The 17,815-nt window shown below is 50.2% G+C and overlaps 8 protein-coding genes across 8 annotated transcripts; 5 read left to right on the top strand and 3 right to left on the bottom strand.

Moving 5' to 3' along the window:
- Positions 1-118: 118 nt before the first annotated feature.
- Positions 119-2,670, bottom strand: LCP9604111_8698 (GH92 family glycosyl hydrolase; the record flags this gene model as incomplete). The annotated part of the gene is made up of 2 exons (XM_039076869.1): positions 119-2,005; positions 2,056-2,670. 2 exons carry the CDS (start codon positions 2,668-2,670, stop codon positions 119-121), a joined length of 2,502 nt encoding a protein of 833 aa, XP_038925269.1.
- Positions 2,671-3,463: 793 nt separating this feature from the next.
- LCP9604111_8697 (uncharacterized protein) lies at positions 3,464-3,972 on the top strand (the record flags this gene model as incomplete). Its single annotated transcript, XM_039076868.1, has 3 exons — positions 3,464-3,552; positions 3,774-3,864; positions 3,919-3,972. 3 exons carry the CDS (start codon positions 3,464-3,466, stop codon positions 3,970-3,972), a joined length of 234 nt encoding a protein of 77 aa, XP_038925268.1.
- Positions 3,973-4,195: 223 nt separating this feature from the next.
- On the bottom strand, positions 4,196-5,332 carry LCP9604111_8696 (uncharacterized protein; the record flags this gene model as incomplete). The annotated part of the gene is made up of 1 exon (XM_039076867.1): positions 4,196-5,332. One exon carries the CDS (start codon positions 5,330-5,332, stop codon positions 4,196-4,198), a length of 1,137 nt encoding a protein of 378 aa, XP_038925267.1.
- Positions 5,333-6,552: 1,220 nt separating this feature from the next.
- LCP9604111_8695 (M50 family metallopeptidase) lies at positions 6,553-7,524 on the top strand (the record flags this gene model as incomplete). The annotated part of the gene is made up of 4 exons (XM_039076866.1): positions 6,553-6,738; positions 6,796-7,158; positions 7,217-7,261; positions 7,315-7,524. The coding sequence occupies 4 exons, from the start codon at positions 6,553-6,555 to the stop codon at positions 7,522-7,524; spliced, it is 804 nt and encodes a 267-aa protein (XP_038925266.1).
- Positions 7,525-7,888: 364 nt separating this feature from the next.
- Positions 7,889-9,587, bottom strand: LCP9604111_8694 (uncharacterized protein; the record flags this gene model as incomplete). The annotated part of the gene is made up of 2 exons (XM_039076865.1): positions 7,889-9,251; positions 9,304-9,587. The coding sequence occupies 2 exons, from the start codon at positions 9,585-9,587 to the stop codon at positions 7,889-7,891; spliced, it is 1,647 nt and encodes a 548-aa protein (XP_038925265.1).
- Positions 9,588-10,108: 521 nt separating this feature from the next.
- LCP9604111_8693 (threonine aldolase GLY1) lies at positions 10,109-12,466 on the top strand (the record flags this gene model as incomplete). The annotated part of the gene is made up of 5 exons (XM_039076864.1): positions 10,109-10,220; positions 10,271-11,224; positions 11,297-11,333; positions 12,296-12,312; positions 12,378-12,466. The coding sequence occupies 5 exons, from the start codon at positions 10,109-10,111 to the stop codon at positions 12,464-12,466; spliced, it is 1,209 nt and encodes a 402-aa protein (XP_038925264.1).
- Positions 12,467-12,523: 57 nt separating this feature from the next.
- On the top strand, positions 12,524-15,727 carry LCP9604111_8692 (uncharacterized protein; the record flags this gene model as incomplete). The annotated part of the gene is made up of 3 exons (XM_039076863.1): positions 12,524-13,411; positions 13,464-13,864; positions 13,915-15,727. The coding sequence occupies 3 exons, from the start codon at positions 12,524-12,526 to the stop codon at positions 15,725-15,727; spliced, it is 3,102 nt and encodes a 1,033-aa protein (XP_038925263.1).
- A 617-nt stretch (positions 15,728-16,344) lies between these two features.
- Positions 16,345-17,779, top strand: LCP9604111_8691 (putative alpha-1,6-mannosyltransferase subunit; the record flags this gene model as incomplete). Its single annotated transcript, XM_039076862.1, has 2 exons — positions 16,345-16,774; positions 16,830-17,779. The coding sequence occupies 2 exons, from the start codon at positions 16,345-16,347 to the stop codon at positions 17,777-17,779; spliced, it is 1,380 nt and encodes a 459-aa protein (XP_038925262.1).
- Positions 17,780-17,815: the final 36 nt, after the last annotated feature.

Genomic DNA, 17,815 nt, shown 5'->3' with positions numbered 1-17,815 from the left:
TCCCGGACAAGATCTACGAAAATATAATCGACTTTCAATTGGTGGAAACGTCTAAACACATGATGGACACAGCTAGTGTTGTCCTCATTTTCCGGGGACTTTAGATGTTCTCCTGGTATCAAGTTTCCCATATGGGGCGACTTCCCCATGAAGTGGGTGTAGCACTCATCTCAAAGTCGATTCTTGCCGCCTTCACAATCTGACTGTGCTTCAGGATCGGGGTATTGATACTCTTCCCATCAATTTTCAGACTAACAATATACGGCTTCGTGGACGCCTCCGGGGCACTAATTTCAAGCCTCCTCTCTTTCCCATTGGCAACTTCTCCGCCAGTGCTCGCTCCACTAGGAAGACGAATGGACACTTGCTCAAATAATGGTGTACCGACGATATACTCATCACTAGCGGGGTTGACGGGATAAAACCCCAATGCGGAGAAGACATACCAAGCACTCATCTGTCCCAAGTCTTCATTTCCGCCCAAGCCCCCGCTGGTCGCGTTGTAGTTCTCCCAAGCAATGCTCCTGACTATCTCAGCTGCTTGGTTGGGATAACCAAGAGCTGAATACAAATATGGTACGTGGTGGCTTGGTTCGTTCGTGTGGTCATTGTGACCACCCTGGAAATGCGCATCCAACTTATCGCGGAAGGCTTGACGGCCACCAAAAATCTCAGCCAGTCCTTTCACGTCATGCATCACATCAAACGTGTAGACCCAGTCATCGCCTTCGGTCCATCCAAAAGTGCTATTAGCCCAAGTCTCGTTTGCGTTGCGCGCTTGCATAAATTGAGTCTCTTTATTCCAAAGATAGGCATAATTTCCACTTCGTTTCTTGAGGGCTTGCACGGTGGCGTTGTCCTCTCCCGCATAGGAAGCAACAATGGAACAGGCGTAATCATTAAATGCGTAGTCTAATGTGCGGCTACCGGCTTCAGACCAGCCATCATTAGACACCCAGCCCTGTTTCATGTATGATGTGAGTCCAGCGCGGGCCTCATATGATGTGGCCGGCTCACGGTCATAGTACAGAGTATCAGTATCGTTGTCAGGCGGAGTATATGCATCCTTTTTGACCGCTTCCCAAGCTTTGGCAATATTGAAGCCCCTAAACCCTCGCTCCAGAGCGTTGGCAAGCACGACATCTGCATTCGTTGCGATCATGATATTCGTCTCGACCAAGTTGGCCCACATCGGCAGCCAACCGGACCAATCGAAGATGCGTAACAAGGATCGCATCATGCTATTGACGCGCTCCGGCGCAAATATAGTTAAGAGAGAGTGTTCGGCTCTGTATGTATCCCAGATTGACCAGGACTGATAGTATGAGTCGTTCTCGATGTGGACACTATCGGTATATCCCGAGTAAAAAACGCGGGAAGCATCTTCGTGCTTCGATGTTGGCTCTGAGAAGTCGCTTGGATATTGGAGAGCATGGAACAGGCCGGTATACCAGATAGTGCGAGGGTCGTGGTCCGCATCGGTCTTGTTGATGCCCTTGATGGATACCCTACCCAACTTCTCAAGCCAGGCTGATTTGACTTTTTCAACGGTATCCTCGAAGGTGTGCTCATCTGGAGTCTGTATCACGAGATTCCTCCTTGCTTGTGCAATGCTTATATACGAAACTCCGGTGCGCACTTCGACACGCGATGTCGAGTTAGCAAATTTCACATATGCACCCGTGAAATTCCCGTGTCGCTGAGCCTCATCCTTTATAAGTAACCCTCCATCTGCCACGCCAAATTCAATAAATGGCTCAGAAAAGCGAGCTACAAAATATCCTTTGAATGACGCTGCTTTGTCTGGTCCGAGGAGGTAATCCTGACGCTCAGTGTTATAGCCGTAGACCTCCCGACTGTTCGCATCAATATGGATTTCGCCTGTCCAGTTCCGACGCGAAGCTTGAATATATACCCACGGCTGGCATTTTTCATCTTGATTGGTAGGACTGTGTTGGAAGTCAAATCGAAGATGACCAACATGGGAATCTGCGGACATGGCAATCTGGAATCGTCAGAAAGCATTCATGGCGATCCCAAAAAAAGTGGAAATACCTGAATCGACTGCCTATACTGATTACCATCTCTACTAGGCAGGACATACTCAATTTGTCTTTTTCGCGTCCGCCCATTGGCACCCTCCTTGACCTCATCCGGCACGGAACCCGCACCACCGGGAACAGGCCCATCACCTACAGCCTCAGCCGTCGCATTCCAACCATGACCCAAGAGCTGAGCAGCATCAACAAGTACCTCATAGACGTACGGCGTACTCCTCTCATCCTTTTTTCGGAACTGCAATCCCCTGTTCTGAAACAACGGCTGCACTTCACCGATCCCCGGTGTCAACACAACCTGACCCGCCTCACCCATCCAGATAGCCGGCTGATGTGTGGCTTGGAATCCATGAATGAGGCGGTCGCTATCGCCGTAGGGTACTTGCGAGATGAAGTTCTCGCGAGTCTGCGGTGTCCAGCGGGTCATTCCGAAAGGCGGGCTGATGGAGGGGATCATGCCGCCATTGCCATTCGGTGTTGTTCCGTAGGTTCCGATGAGAGGGTTGACAAATTCGAGGACACCAGCATCCTTGTGATAGGTTGTGTCTGTCTTTGGCTGGGAGTTTGCACCTCCTACAAGTCCCGCTAGGAGGACAGGGAGCATGCCGAGCATGGTGATGTAGAACGTTGGTGGGAGGCAAATGTCCGTACATTACATGGATCCCACTTTGACGATCTGAGGAGTTGATGATCCCAATCTCCTGAATGCGGGGTTCACTGGAAGCTGGTAGCAACATTCCTCACTTTGTTTCAGGAACCAATCCAGCCACTTTGTTGACAGCGATATCCCTGGCTATTCATAAAATGGTCCTCTGTAACCCCCTTTATATATACCCAGGTCTCATTAATATAACATCGACATCGAACATTCAAAAAGGCATTATTATTCACGTCCTGCGTCATCCGTAACCTGGGGAACCATGGATATGAGTGGGGCGCGGGCCGAGACCACAAAAGCAGAGCCCCACTCGCTTTTCGCTCCAACAACTCTGTGTCTTCCACATACACTCTCGGCTGATGACTATTCAACATTCCCGAGCATGGAGCTTGTACAAAGCAGGCTTGTTCATGCCTTGGCACATTTGAGGCGTAGTCTCGGTACTTCAACCTCAGTACACAACGACGCATCTAGCCTGTTGCGTAGGGCGCAGCTCAGTACCATCCGAAGGGGACATGAGTCCGCCAGGTGCTGGAGAAGGAGGCTCTGTGTGGAATATCTCCCAGTGAGTTTCAAGTCCCAAAGACACCTTTGACCCTTTCCAACTAGTCCCCATTAACTAGGTGGCTATCCACGATGGGAACGAGTTATATACAGAGTCATCAATGAGCTACCTCTGTGACAGATTCTTGCGCAGCTTATATGTCCCAGTGTCGAACGTACCTGAACACTCCCGAATATTTCTTCCATGAGATTGGCAGGCACCCACGCTATCACTGATGCGAATGACATCGTTCCGGACATTTCTTTGGGGATTTTGTCAAGACCGAAACGCTTGTTTGGTCGGGGAAATGAAGAGAAATGAAGATTTCATGGACGGTTCCTAATGCGTCTTTGAGACTCAATTGTCCCAAGACCTCATTGGGATGCTCTTACATATCTCTTGCTTTTATTGTTGAGAAACTCGGCTAAATATTCTCTCGATCAACTTCCCGGCTATCCACAACATACTTTGCTGCAGAGACGGACGGTGACACTGTTTAATTATAAAATTGCAGTGGAAGTTTAACTTTACACGGCAATTCCTACCTATCACGAATCGCCAAGAGTAGAGTGAAGTTCGCTTCGCTTGAGTTGAGTCAATATCAGGTGGGTACTCAATACAGCCTTCCAGACCAACTGGCATGTGTCTAACCGCTCTAGCTCAATATTAAAGTCATTATTGTCACTGTGCGAGAGCAACACCCGGTATCCTGATCGAATGAGGCCTCTAGCACTCCACAATTGTCACCTGACGAAATTCGTGCAGCGTAATTTACCACTAGACCATAACAAAAACCAAGGTTCTTGTTTAGGACCTAGAGGGGCCATATCCCATTCTTGACATCACCCACTGCATGGCCTATCACTCAGCTACTCATCATTCCCTATCCTACCACCGCTATGCAGCACCAGCATGGACACACTGGAAGCAACTTGTCTATCTCCAGCATTCAGTCAAGTGCGTCGGCCATTCATCATACCACCCACTCGTGCGGTCACTACGAATATCACCCATTACCGTGAGACCCCTTCCCTTCAGCACCTTTTCCCAAGCAGATCGGATCCCACAGGTAACCACGACCACACGTACATGACTCGCATCGCGAATCAAGTAGAAGAGATCAATAATATCAATGTGCATGTGTATCATTGATGAAACAGTCTGGCAACAGGCCTCAAACTCCACATCATCAAGAGCCTCTTCATACAGCAGTGTTGCCTGGCGAAATGCAGTGTACGAATATCCTAGTGGACTACTGAACAAAGCTTTTAAGGGGTTGCGCTTAGCTGAAGCACTGCGGACCTGCTCCCAGAAAAGAACTCCGCTATCTTCCGACGCCAACGTCTTGTCTGCATCCATCATGATGACAGTTTCCGCCGTGGAGGAGGAAGCGAGTATGTCTTCCATTCTTTGGTTGGCGAGATACATGTTGTAGTCCTCCGTATGCATCCGAAAATCCTCAACAATGGAACCGAGCTTGTTGGCGGATACTAGTGGCGACACTAGCGTGAACAGGATATCGTGGCATCTGCAAAGTTGACAGAGGTGGCTTTGCTCGATTTCCTGCCACCTGGCCAGATGAGAGGTTGACACAGTCTGGCGGCACCGTTTAACATCATTCGAACGATACTCCGCGATGAGCTCAGCTGGGGAGTTTAGGTATAGGATATGAGTATACGTAGTCAGATCGCTCGGTGTACAAACTGACTGGCCATGCTCATCTTCCTCGGCCCAGAACATGAAATGCCCAGCCACTATAGCACTTTTCCCGGTGTTGGAACATTCCTGCTTGACTCTGGCTATAGCACGCTCGCGGGCATCATTTTTACCCTCTTTGGTCAAAATCTGGAATGCTTCAAGACCCCCAGGAGTCACCGCTGCGATAACATTGCTGCCATCATAGAACGCAAATTTGTCATTGTCGAGTACCGTTTTGAGTTCTTCCAGTAGGAAAGACTTTCCAGACCCAGGGAGGCCATACAAACTAATAATTACCGGCTTAAAACTGGTAGGCTGAGCTTGAGGAGATGGATGGGAACGGTCATCACAGTTCACTTCTTCGTGGGGTTCCATCGTGGATACGGAACTTGTGAAGGTGAGCGGTCAAGGAAGATTGAACTTTATCGTAGATGGGAAAATGTGGTACTTAAAAGGGAAGGTCAGACCTGATCCAGTAAGCTTTAATGATAAAGACCTTTTCTGAGGTGAATTAAAGCTGAGCCTGTTATCGAGGGGCAAAGAGAAACGGAGAAAGTGAATTGACTCGTAACGTATGTCACATAATCTAAGCAGCAAACATACAGCTACGCTATGGACTATTCCGGAATCATGACTTGTGATTCATGGAAGCAGTGGCCAAATACGAAGCTGACGGCTCACCCGCTGGAACTCCGTGTGGTCAATGTCATGGCGGGTAGCGACTTCTATGAGTTTGTGATCCTTGCTTGGGTTCACGACCTCATGCACAAGATTCCAGTGCCGGGCATTGCAGAAGAGGGCGGCTGCTTCGAAGAAGGACCATCGTGACGTGTACTTTGCAACCATGTACATGTAGATCGGGCTGAGATGGAGGCTGTACAAGCAAGAAGGATTCCGTGTTGGAAACCCGTCGTATTGGGCCCGGGTTATTGAGAAAAGGACATCTGATGTCTCACTAAGCTTTTGCCAACTTGTCTCTGCGTGTCGACGCTCGCATAGCTCTTCTCGGAGACGGTCTCGATGCCGCGAGCCGGGGGACTGCCGTCGAAGACTCAACATCGTGAACCACCATCTCAATGTTCTGCGTCCTAGACAACTCATTCTGTCTGTGGGATTAGCGGTTGAGATTGAATGAATGGTGAATGGATAAAGAGCAGCGAATAATATATTGCCTATTCAGAAACATTTAGCTTGTCAAACGTGACTTCCTCACAACCTCACTATATATAACCCAACTCAGATGGCAGGTGCAACCCTCTCGTATTAATTTTCAGTTAAATCATCTCCCATATGGATTAAAGAACATAGCGAATTCAATGTATGCTAATTGTAATGAATATCATTTCAATATGTTGATAGACTGAAGACGTAAAGGTGAAACCCTTCAGCCTAAAAGGCCAAGCCACTAAAAATAGCCCAAGGGAGATCAGCCACAAAACAAAACAAGTGGCTGCTGGCATGCGCGGCCCTATGGACGCGCGGATGATCTCTCGAATATTAGCTGACCATTAAATATTCTGCACTTACGCTTCCTCCGTCATTTCAACATCTGCATCTCTTTCTTTCTCATTTACGGAGCCTGTTTTTCGCCCACCATGCCAGCCCTATATGCAGCGCTAGCCCAAAGCGCGGTGGAAACGGCCCCGCACCAACTGGCCCGGCGTGGCTTAAGTGTCAACCATACCCAAGCCGTCACCTTGGGGATAATGGCAGTGTATGTGGTGGTCATCGCACTACTATGGAATCTACCATATGTCCGCTGGGTACTATGGCCGTTCAAGGTAAATACTCCCAGCCCCATATTGATATTGACGGACTGTGACTAACCTACTGCACAGATGCTGGTGATTGCCTTCCATGAATTCGGCCATGCGATTACTGCCTGCTGTACTGGTGGAAAAGTCAAGTCTATCTCGCTGGATCCAAATGAAGGCGGCGTTACCCATATGCAAGGCGGTATGAGTGCCATCACTTTGCCTGCTGGGTACCTGGGGTCTTCGATTATCGGGGCTCTGTTGATCTTCGCTGGATTTGATATTGTCGCAAGCAAGGTTGCTAGTTTCGTCCTCGGTGTATGCTTTCTGCTTACCCTTTGGTGGGCGCGGAGAGACTGGTTGACTATCGTAACTATTCTTCTCGCGGTCGGATTGTTGGTGGCATGCTGGTTCATTGTCCACGGTGAAGCCTTGCGCTGGGTCGTGGTATGTTGTCCTATGATTCACCCGTCATGAACTTGAACTAACCTGCTTTTCTCTATAGCTGTTCATTGGTGTCATGTCTGCATTGTACAGTGTCTGGGATATTGTAAGTACCAGTTGCACTCAATTGACTTATGTGGCTAACAAGATGTGCTCCAGTGCGACGATCTCATCCTTCGCAAAGTAAACAGCTCCGATGCCAGCGTCTTTGCTAAGAGATACGGTGGATCTTCCCAGTGCTGGGGAGTCATCTGGTCTCTCATTTCTCTTGCTTTCATGGCTATTGGCATCATTGGTGGTATCGCAGCATTCCCTGAATCATTCAGCGAACAAGAGGCCAGTTCCAAGCACTTTATCCCGACTCGCTAGTGACACTCGCAAGATTCTCTGGGACATCACAGACTGAAAATAATGATTTTTATGAGGTTATGATATGATACTGCGTTAGGGGATATCCGCATAGGTTAGCAAATCCAAGTTTCGACTTTACTGATATACTGTGGCTTTGAACAAGAAAGTTTATCACGTTGATCTCTCAATCAGAGTAGGAAGAAGTGAGCTAGATACTTGGTCCAATTTACTAGGGCTTTATATAAGAGCCGTTCTAGGTGTATACGAGGGCGCGCACAGACTTTATTATCAGCCGGTCTCAGTTGAAGCTTTGGTCATGATACGTTATGTGTGGTTTATTGTCTAATGTACAAGTCTGTGAGTGATAAGTGCTGGCGATTTATCATGCATTCTCAGCCTCCAAAGCCTCCTCGTGCTGTAAAGCCATCTTGGCCATGACGTCCCGCGCCGCGACCTTAGCCTTCCGCTTCTCATTCATAGCGGCCTCATCTCCGTCCTCGTCTGGACCGCCAGTTCGCTTTCCATTGGGGGAGCCAGTATTCCGCTTGGTCTTTTTGTTGGGCGCTGGGTGAGCCTCAGGGGGAGCTTCAGTTGACTCTTGTGTGTTCTGCTGGTCCTCTTCACTATGTGCATGGCTGTTATTTGGACCAAGGGATTGCGCACGCAAGCTGCGACGAGACGTGCGACGTCGTACTGTGTTTTGTTGAACGTTTGACTCCACATTCCCCTGCGTGGTAGAAGGAGCGATACTGGGTGATTCGGTGAGATCGGGGATAGTGGGCTGGCTGATTGATTTCCTCGGCCTGCCAGGCGGTCTTTTCTGAGGAACAGTTTGCGGCTGCGGAGGGGCCGTTTGGGGGCTTTCCTCGAAAGGCACACCTAGGCGCGGACGTTTGGCTATAGTTTGCTGCAAGTTGGATTGGGGTTGAAGAGGGATGGAGATATTTTCAGGTTCTCGAGCAGACATCAGCCCCTCTAGGGACTCCAGTTGCTCTTCACCAGGTGGACCATTGATAATTGCTGGTTGGGGTTGGTCATTGAGAGGAATGCGAGAGCTCTTTATCAGCGGATCTGATAGAGACATTTCATCCACCATATCATCTTCCTCCGGGGAATCCGCGATTGTCTGGCTGCGATCGCCCGAGAATGCGTCAGGCCAATTGCGTTTCCGGCCCGCTTGGAGTAAGCCGGGGCTCCGGACTTCAGGAAGCGCAGCATTCATGTTCATGATCGACAATGACTCTTGCTGGTGTGGCAGGGTCACTCCCATATAGCGATTCTTCAGTTTCAGGGCCTCGATCTCCAGCTTGAGTTTCTCGATCTCGTCAGACTTGGATTTGAGCTCCTTGAGCACCATAGCAATCATGTCAAAGTCTTGCCCCTGAAGTATGGAACCTTCCGCCAAATTCCGTCCGGGTCGATTCAACTCAATTCGAAGGGCTGTAAATGAGTTTTTGAGATCAGACATTGTATCTTGGAGGTGGTTCACTGAGTTCGAAATCTGATCGATACTTCTACCCTGGTGGATCATTTGTTTTTGCATCGCTGGATCGACGGTAGTGGGATCGGTGGAGCCAGCTGGGACCACTGCATTTCCCTGGACAAGATCGGTGTTTCGGCGCGGAGGTTCTTTCGGGGGACAAATCAGTCGTTCGAGGGCCCCCTGTTTGAATACAGGCTGCACCGTTCGCATGGTAACAATCTCCCTAAAAGCAACTTTCGACATTTTCCACAAAATATTCATCCTAAAAGAAGATTAGCTATGAGAAGCCCCGGTCTTGATCGACAGCCACTTACCCGTTGTCAAGTGGACAAAGTACCCCCATCCTTTGCTGGCAGAGTTTACATGACACTTCTTGAATGACACGGCCACGCAGAAGGGTCATATCCGATGTATGAGGGATTTGCTTCCGCTCCGAAGAAACCGCGATGCGATGGAGGTCGACACTCAGCCATGCTGTCGGGATTGAGTAGGCATTAGATAGTTTGGCCCACTCATTCTCCAGTGCAGCCAGTGAGCTGGAACATCGAGCACACTGGCACAGAATGCCAGGCCGTGTGAGATGGGATAGGTCCATCATTGTGCCCAGTGTAAGCAGTGCCTAGTGTAAGCAATCAGAGTCTTGTAAGATTGTGCGGACTTGAACCAGTCAAGCGCATTGCCCGCAACCAAGCACATTGCTGAGTCAGCGGTCGAGGCCGACCGTTGGATGCACTAGGCCGAATTGGGGTATCGATAAGGACTGTGTAAGAACGGTGTCGTCATAGCCGCGGAGGCATGGAGCTACAGATTGTACACTTCTGATGGATGGAACGCAAGGTTCAGGTTGTATCAGCACCGGGCTTATGAATATAATTACCCTCCGACCACCGCTGCAACATGCTGTACAGATGAGGATGAGATCCATCCCGGTTCCACAATGTAGCGAGCTATCTGTCTCCGGATCACGTGGCGACTCCCCTCTTTCCCAATTCCCTCAACAGGTATCTGCGGTTACTGTCATAAAGCTCATCCATGAATCGCTTGTTACATCCGATCCGTTGCTCTTCCTCGGCGTTTCGATTGACAGCCCCGCACGGTCGAAAAATCTTTCCAATTGCTATGGCACAACTCTCAACGGATGCCCTGGCTCGTGCCTCGGCGGTCATTGGTAGCAGTGATAAGAAGACTACAGCCTGGCATGGGGCTGGAGCCGCTGAGTTCGACCTCCGAAGTATGACTAAATCGGAAAAGGATGACAGAATTGAAGCTGATTTTGGTCAGGCGATACAATGACGAAGCCTACAGCGTCGATGCTCGAAGCGATCTGCCAGACAACTCTTCTGGATGATGTCTTCAACGAGGATCCAGTCACCAACGAGCTGCAAAGCTACGTGGCTGATTTTACCAAACATGAAGACAGTCTATTGGTTCTTTCGGGTACCATGGGAAACCAGGTAGCCATTCGCTCGCATCTCGCGCAGCCACCTCATTCAGTATTGTGTGATCATCGATCACATATCATCTGTTATGAGGCTGGTGGTGTGAGTGCTTGGACTGGCGCCACCGTGAGCACTGTCATTCCTAAGAATGGGGTGCATTTGACTTTGGAAGACGTCAAAAAGCACGCAGTTCTCGGTGATAATATTCATTATTGCCCCACCAAGTTGATCAGTCTAGAGAATACTCTCGATGGGATGATCATGCCGCTGGCTGAGGCGAAGCGGATCGTGGAATGGGCTCATGCTCATGACATCAAGGTTCACTTGGACGGTGCTCGGCTGTGGGAAGCCGTCGCGGCCGGTGCTGGGAGCTTGCCTGAATATGCAAGCATCTTCGATAGCGTTAGTCTTTGCTTCTCGAAGGGGCTGGGGGCACCTATTGGAAGTATCATTGTCGGCTCCCGAGAGTTTATCAAGAAAGCGCGCTGGTTCCGCAAATCTATCGGCGGCGGCGCTCGACAGACTGGCGTGATTGCAGCTGCCGCCCGCGTTGCGCTCACCGAAACTTTTGGCACGGACCCCAACGGCCAGACCGGGAAGCTTGCAGCAACCCATACAAAGGCGAAACGGGTAGCCGATCTGTGGACCAGTCGCGGTGGCAAGCTAGAGTACCCCCTGCACACCAATATGGTTTGGTTGGATCTCGAAGCATCAGGAGTGGGGCCGAATGACTTGGCAGAGATTGGACAGCAGAAAGGGCTGAGATTGTTGGGTGGCCGCGTTGTGGTCCATTACCGTAAGTGGTTCCTTACCTGGGTAGTCTGCTTCAGGGCTGAGCATGCATGACTGAAAATCTGACCTGTCACAGAGGTATCGGACGAAGCGCTCGCACGGCTGGAGCAAGTGTTCGACACTGCGCTGAAGGGTGATTTCAAACGGAGTGAAGACACTAGCAAGCCGTATGGAAGTAAATAGTTCGACGTAAATAATAACGAATCTATAGCCATACTTCATAATGGTATCGTGTACACTGTATTTCATAGATCGAACTTGAGTGGTTAACCCCGCTCTCACATACTCGGCCAATCAACGGCTCTGTTGCCTGATGAGTAAGGGGTTACGCGCCTCAGGAACGCGTCGTTGCCTCAGGTACCGAGTCACGATTGTTGCGGCTCGTTCCTGGTCTTGTTCCTCGGACGACGACCTTCCCAGGAGTGCAATTTTGCTCTGTCCCGGCGTCCCCGTTTTTATCTATCTACTGTCCCAATTTTGCTACCCGCGGACAGATTGATCGGGGATATTTCAGGCTGTGTGCGTTCATTCTCGATCTCGAGTCGGGGCTAAACAAATGCCTCTTCAAGCTTCCAAAGGACGTTTGCTAACTTGTTAAAACTGGATTCCACAGACATACCTCCTGGCCCTCTCAAAATCGACGCTTAAAATCCCTAATTCGAGCATTTAATACGGAAACAGCATTCGGTAGCTTCTCATTAAACGGCATTTGACGGTCTGCGCCGGTCGACATCTGCAACCCCATAATCAAGATTCGTATTCTTATGACATGCAGACGAGGGCTTGAAGTCTCGCTTTTGTCTCATGTGCATCATTCATCATCTGTGTTGATCAACGCTAGCTTCGAGAAGAGCTGAAGAGTGACACCCCACTCTGCAAGGCACACGGTTCACTTATCGCTCATGCTCATCTGATTGCCTATTTCCACTCCTTGCGATCACCAAGCAAAACGTTCGTGGGCAATCTGTTGCTGAGGCGACACATACCCTGGTGATTGTATCATTGGTCCTGAAGCGTACATATCATTCATTGTCTTGTCCAACTTTTGCCCGGGTGTGCGGCTCCCCGGCCCTAGCATTCATTCCCCTCGAGGTATATACAAACCCTCTCCGAGCTTTCGTTGTTGGCGCAAAACCACTGACACATCATATATCCAGTCTACGACATTTTAATGACCTTTTTATGCACATTCCCCTTGCTGGCAGCGCAGCACATATACCCTACTCCATCGGATCCGTACCCGTAGCTCATTTCTGTGTTCATTCCCCTAGCACCTTCATTTACACTTGCATTCACCCTCATAATGGAAGCCACCCAGGAATCCACGCAGCCATGTGCTGATCCTCGCCGAATGGGAATGAATAACTCCGGCATCCAAGATCAAGACCTGGCCGACATTATCTGTATCCTTCATCCGAATTCGCATGCTGCCCATGATGCTGTCAGTGCCACTGGCGGAATATGTCCTCAACATATCCTCCAAAGGGACATACTAGGGCACGACTCCTCTCACACTGCATCATTAGATTTGGCGTTGAGGCTCTCGTCAAAAGTTCATAACCTGGGACTGGGATTTTGCTTCGGTCGCAATCGGTCTCGTTGTGATATTCTTCTGAGTGTCGATGATAATGCCAAACGAGTGTCAAATAACCATTTTCGCATATATCTTACCGAGGACGGCATTCTCATGCTGCAAGATACGTCGACAAATGGTACCATTGTGGACAATTGCCGCCTACGAAAATCTCAGAAGGATGGGAATAGTCGAATGCTCACGAATGGATCTGTCATTCAAGTTGTTACCGGCTGCCAAAACTCCGACGAGGTCCGGTTCGTGGTTCGAATCCCATTACGAGAAGGATTCGCAGTCCACTATCACCAGAACTTGTTTCGCTATTTCGAACGAGTTCATGCACATGCTCCGGCCCATAAAGAGCGACAGGGCCCAAGCCCGTCTGCTCTAGCGTGGTCATCCGCCAACGCTTATGGCATGCATTGGACCGGTGGTGCCATGTACAACGTGACTGGACAGATTGGAAAGGGCGCCTTTGCTACTGTGTACAAGATCGCAACCAAACAACATGGCGCCATCTATGCTGCGAAAGAACTCGACAAGCGTCGCTTCATGAAAAACGGTATCCTTGATCAGAAGGTCGACAATGAGATGAAGATTATGAGAGATCTCAGACATGTAAGCAATATGTTTAAGATTGCATGTTAACTATAGAACTAACGTGTTGCAGCCGAATATTGTTCAATACATCGATCATCACGAGCATGATCGATGGATCTACATCATCATGGAGTATGTTCCAGGCGGCGAGCTGTCGACATACCTGCACACGCAGGAGAGAATTCCCGAGGAAATGGTTAGAACGATCGCACGACAAGTGTTGCGAGCGCTTCACTATTTGCATAAACGCCACATCACCCATCGAGATATCAAACCGGACAACATCCTGATTGCCTCGTTGGACCCGCTCAGAATTAAGCTATCGGACTTTGGGCTGTCGAAAGTGGTGGAGCAGGAGACTTTCCTAAAAACTTTTTGTGGAACCCTTCTATACTGCGCGCCGGAAGTTTACCCAGATTATGATCAATACCGCCGTGGCGAGCTCCGAAAGAGGCGTCGCGTTGGAGACCCGTAAGTCACTTATTTCCTTTCGCTTGAGAAGCCTCTGCTGACGTTAAAAGACCCCCCAGAACATCCCCATACAGCCAATCCGTTGACATGTGGTCGCTAGGAGCAGTCCTTTTCCATATCCTCGCCGGCGTTCCCCCATTCTCAGGGCGTGCAGAAGATCGAGGTCTCCAGATGCTTCGCACCATCATGACAAGCGACGCTGATTTCGATGCATTACGCACGGCAGGCGTGTCTGAGGCTGGAATCGATTTCGTCGCCCAGCTTCTCAATCGCGATCCTTTCTCACGCCCGACAGAGAAGAAGTGTTTCCAGCACCCTTGGATCTCCGAGGTGCCTGATGTGGATGAGTATGAGGATGATGACGACTTGCTATATGATTATCAAGATCGGCTTTCAATCATTGGCGAGGATCCCGAGGACGAGCTAGACGCTTCACAGTTGTCTATCGCTGACGGTCCGGGCTACGTCCATGAAGCCGACGGCGAGGAGAGTAGCGGCAGCGAAGCAATCTCCAAACGCCCCCGTACCCAGTACATTCCGACTGATGTACACTATCCCAGCCTTCCAAATATTGAGAGCTTCCAAGATGGACAAGCGGTAGTGGACAATAGTGCCAAACGTTTGTTTGGCGAAATTACCCCCTCGGCTCTACGGAGCTCCCACGCACTCGGCAATATCCAGGCCTTCAACGCCAATAATTTTCACGTTGACTTTCTCTCTTCCGGTGAGTCGATGATGAGCGACGATCCCAACGAGTCGATCATTTCCCTCCCGGCGGTACCCTTCGGTGGCACTGCACCCAGTTTGATGGGTGCAGAGAAACTCGTTGGGCAACTCAACATGAATTCCTTGAACCCCACTCCGCAACTTAAGGGTGGCCCGGTTAACAGATCCTCCTTGCGGCAGACCCCTCCTGGACACACCAAGGGCGAGACACTATCTAGTAGCCCGAAAAAGGATTCTCTTCCGCCGACTTCGAGCCCTAAGGCAGAATCTGTCTCGAGTCCACAGGAGGCAACCCCCAAAGCGAAGTTCACACGTCGGATTGACCTCACTCTTGCAATCCCTGACACAGCCAGCGAGGCATCTAGCGATAATAGTGACCACAACAGCCACCGCGACACTACTCCCAACTACCCCTCTCGTCCCTCGAAATCAGAATACGACGTTGAGTTTGCTACTACCCTCGATGCGCAGACAGGCCAAGCTATCTTGGATCGGGTCTGTGTCGAGGAAGCAGACTCGTCAGAACCGATTGTTCATAGACCCAACTCACCCCCTATTCCTTCCACTCTCTATGACCCCGAGTTTGCCAAACCACCAAAACGATATGGCAAACTGAAGAGCCTTCCCGGTTCGATATTCGACTTGACAATCTACCTTGAGGATAGGCTCACCTCCTGGGGTCGCGGGCCGTCCGCGACCGTCAAGCATGCTGATTCCATGGACACTAGGATCCCCGCCTATGCACTAGAGGTCACATTTTGGACTCCAGGAATCGAGGCGAGGATCGCAACAGGTGAAAGCTGGCTCGATATCCCCGGGGTTATGGCTATTCTCTCCACCAAAGCGCGTCTTGGCATCTGGGTGAATGATACACTCCTGCGCCGCGGCTCTATGACCGAGGATGGTCCTGAGGCTTTACAATTCGGGAAACTCTACACCGGCGACATTATCACTGTGTACCAAAACAAAGACAGAACGAAGTTCCTCAAGCTCCAGTGCGAATTTACCCATGGTGAGAGCGCCCAGCCCCGGCCTGGACCTGAAGCCGGTTTCATGGTGCGACAAGCTCTCATGAGCAAGGCCGACAGGACGACGAATCGAATGCCGATTCAGTCCCAATGCAAGGATCGGAAGTAGATTGAGATTTGGTTTTATTAGTCTTTCCGCTTTGGTCATAGATAGTAATTGCGTGGTCCGCATGATATTAATTGTTTCTGTACTCCACAATGGTCTTTGTCCGCAAGCGGTCGAGTAGATGTAGGAATGTGGAGCCGATCTCCGCGCTCCGCAAATTGATCTCCGCTTGATTGAGTAGCTCGTAGGTTAAATTAGACTTAAACTGTATGTCAACTATACAGCAGGAGTCATTGACCCCTGGGAATAATTCGGTTTACGAGTATTGACACTAACGCGAGATCAAAACCCAATTTCCCAACTTCAACGCTGGGAAACACCGAAAGTCAGCCCGCACCTGCTCCAATGCCATGCAATCAGCACAGACATGCCGCATTCGGCCTCAAGTTCCTCGCATCTCGAATCCGGTGTATACTGTCCCCACGGTGAATTGTGTTGTGTATCTTAACTGCCAACTCTCTTCTTTCCTAATTTCATCCCACTCGTCCTGTCTGTCACTCTGACCTCACAACGAATTAACCCCCTTCGCTCGCAATTACGAAATTACTCTCCGGTCGATGGCCTCAAGATTTCACAGCGATCGATCTCTAGCACACAACTATTCGGCGCCGATCATTGCGATGACCTTATCGCGGTCGCCCTCTCCCCACGCGGGCGGGGGGTGGTCCAGCCCGGGACTCGTTCCGGGCAGCGGCAGCACATCGCCGAATAAACCATCGTCCGGTTCATTACTGCCAGGCACACCAGGCAGCGTTTCATGGGCTGAAGCCAAGGCAAAGAGCGAGGAGGTGTACCGGTATCCATCATTCTCAACACGCAATAGCGGCTTCTTCTCTCGACAACGACACAAGATCTTCGCTCGATTTCCTAGCTTGAGAAGACTTTCGTCGCAGGGATACGTCGACAAGGATGATTATGGTCGGGAATGGAATCGTCCGGGTAGTGGGCGTGGTCTGCTAGGCGCATTACGCATACCAGTGCGCCGGGGTCGGTTCCGGCTATTATTGGCGCTGTTCTTGGTGTGGATCGGCTATATGTTTTGCTGGGCGAGTAAGTGATTGCTAATTCCATATCATTTCGACGTGCCACTCTGACCGCATTATAGCTATTGTCCAAACATACCGAAGGTCGCCTATAGGCGGCGGGAGCAAGTTCGTCATCATACTCGGATCCAACGTCGAGGGAGGCGTCATGGAGTGGAAGGGTGCCCGTGAATGGGCCATTGAGCGCAACAGCATATGGAACAAGAAGAGATATGCGAAAAAATGGGGCTACGAGCTCGAGCTGGCCAATTTGCTGGCCAAGAAGCGATATTCACATGAATGGCGCGAGAGCTGGGAGAAAGGCGATGTGATTCGCAAAGCCATGCGCAAGTATCCAGACGCAGAGTGGTTTTGGTGGCTCGACTTGAACACCTGGGTCATGGAGTACGACACATCTCTCCAACACCATATATTCAATGACCTCAAGTCACACGTCTACCGTGATATCAATGCCTATAACCCTATCAACATCACCCATCCACTACCCGAGTTCTGGCTCGATGAGCTCGGTCGTTCTCGCGAGGGCGATGGCCAGGCAGATTCTTTGAATATGCTCCTGACACAAGACTGCTCCGGCTTCAATCTCGGATCTTTCTTCCTGCGACGGTCTCTTTGGACCGAACGGCTGCTCGATGTCTGGTGGGATCCCGTCATGTACGAGCAGATGCACATGGAATGGGAGCACAAAGAACAAGATGCTCTGGAGTACATATATCAGAGCCAACCATGGGTCCGGAGCGGTGTTGGCTTTTTACCACAACGCAGCATCAATTCCTTCCCTCCTGGCGCATGCGGCGACGGAGAGAATCCAGTCGTTCACTATCAGCAGGCAGCACACGACCTCGTCGTTAACATGGCTGGGTGTATGTTTGGTCGTGATTGCTGGTCGGAAATCTACTACTATCGCGAACTGAGCAATTGGCTTGGCCGGTCTGGTTGGGAGCGATTGAGAGATAGTGTAGTTGATCTATACGACCAAATGACGGGGAAGGTTGTGGATGGGGATGAGTGAACCTTACTGTTTTATGCCATTCACATCACATATATT

The sequence above is a fragment of the Penicillium roqueforti genome, assembly GCF_015533775.1.
Source record: "Penicillium roqueforti strain LCP96 04111 chromosome Unknown scaffold_36, whole genome shotgun sequence".
NCBI lineage: Eukaryota > Fungi > Ascomycota > Eurotiomycetes > Eurotiales > Aspergillaceae > Penicillium > Penicillium roqueforti.
The sequence above is the reverse complement of the archived record's forward strand: the minus strand, read 5'-3'. Positions and strand labels throughout refer to the sequence as shown.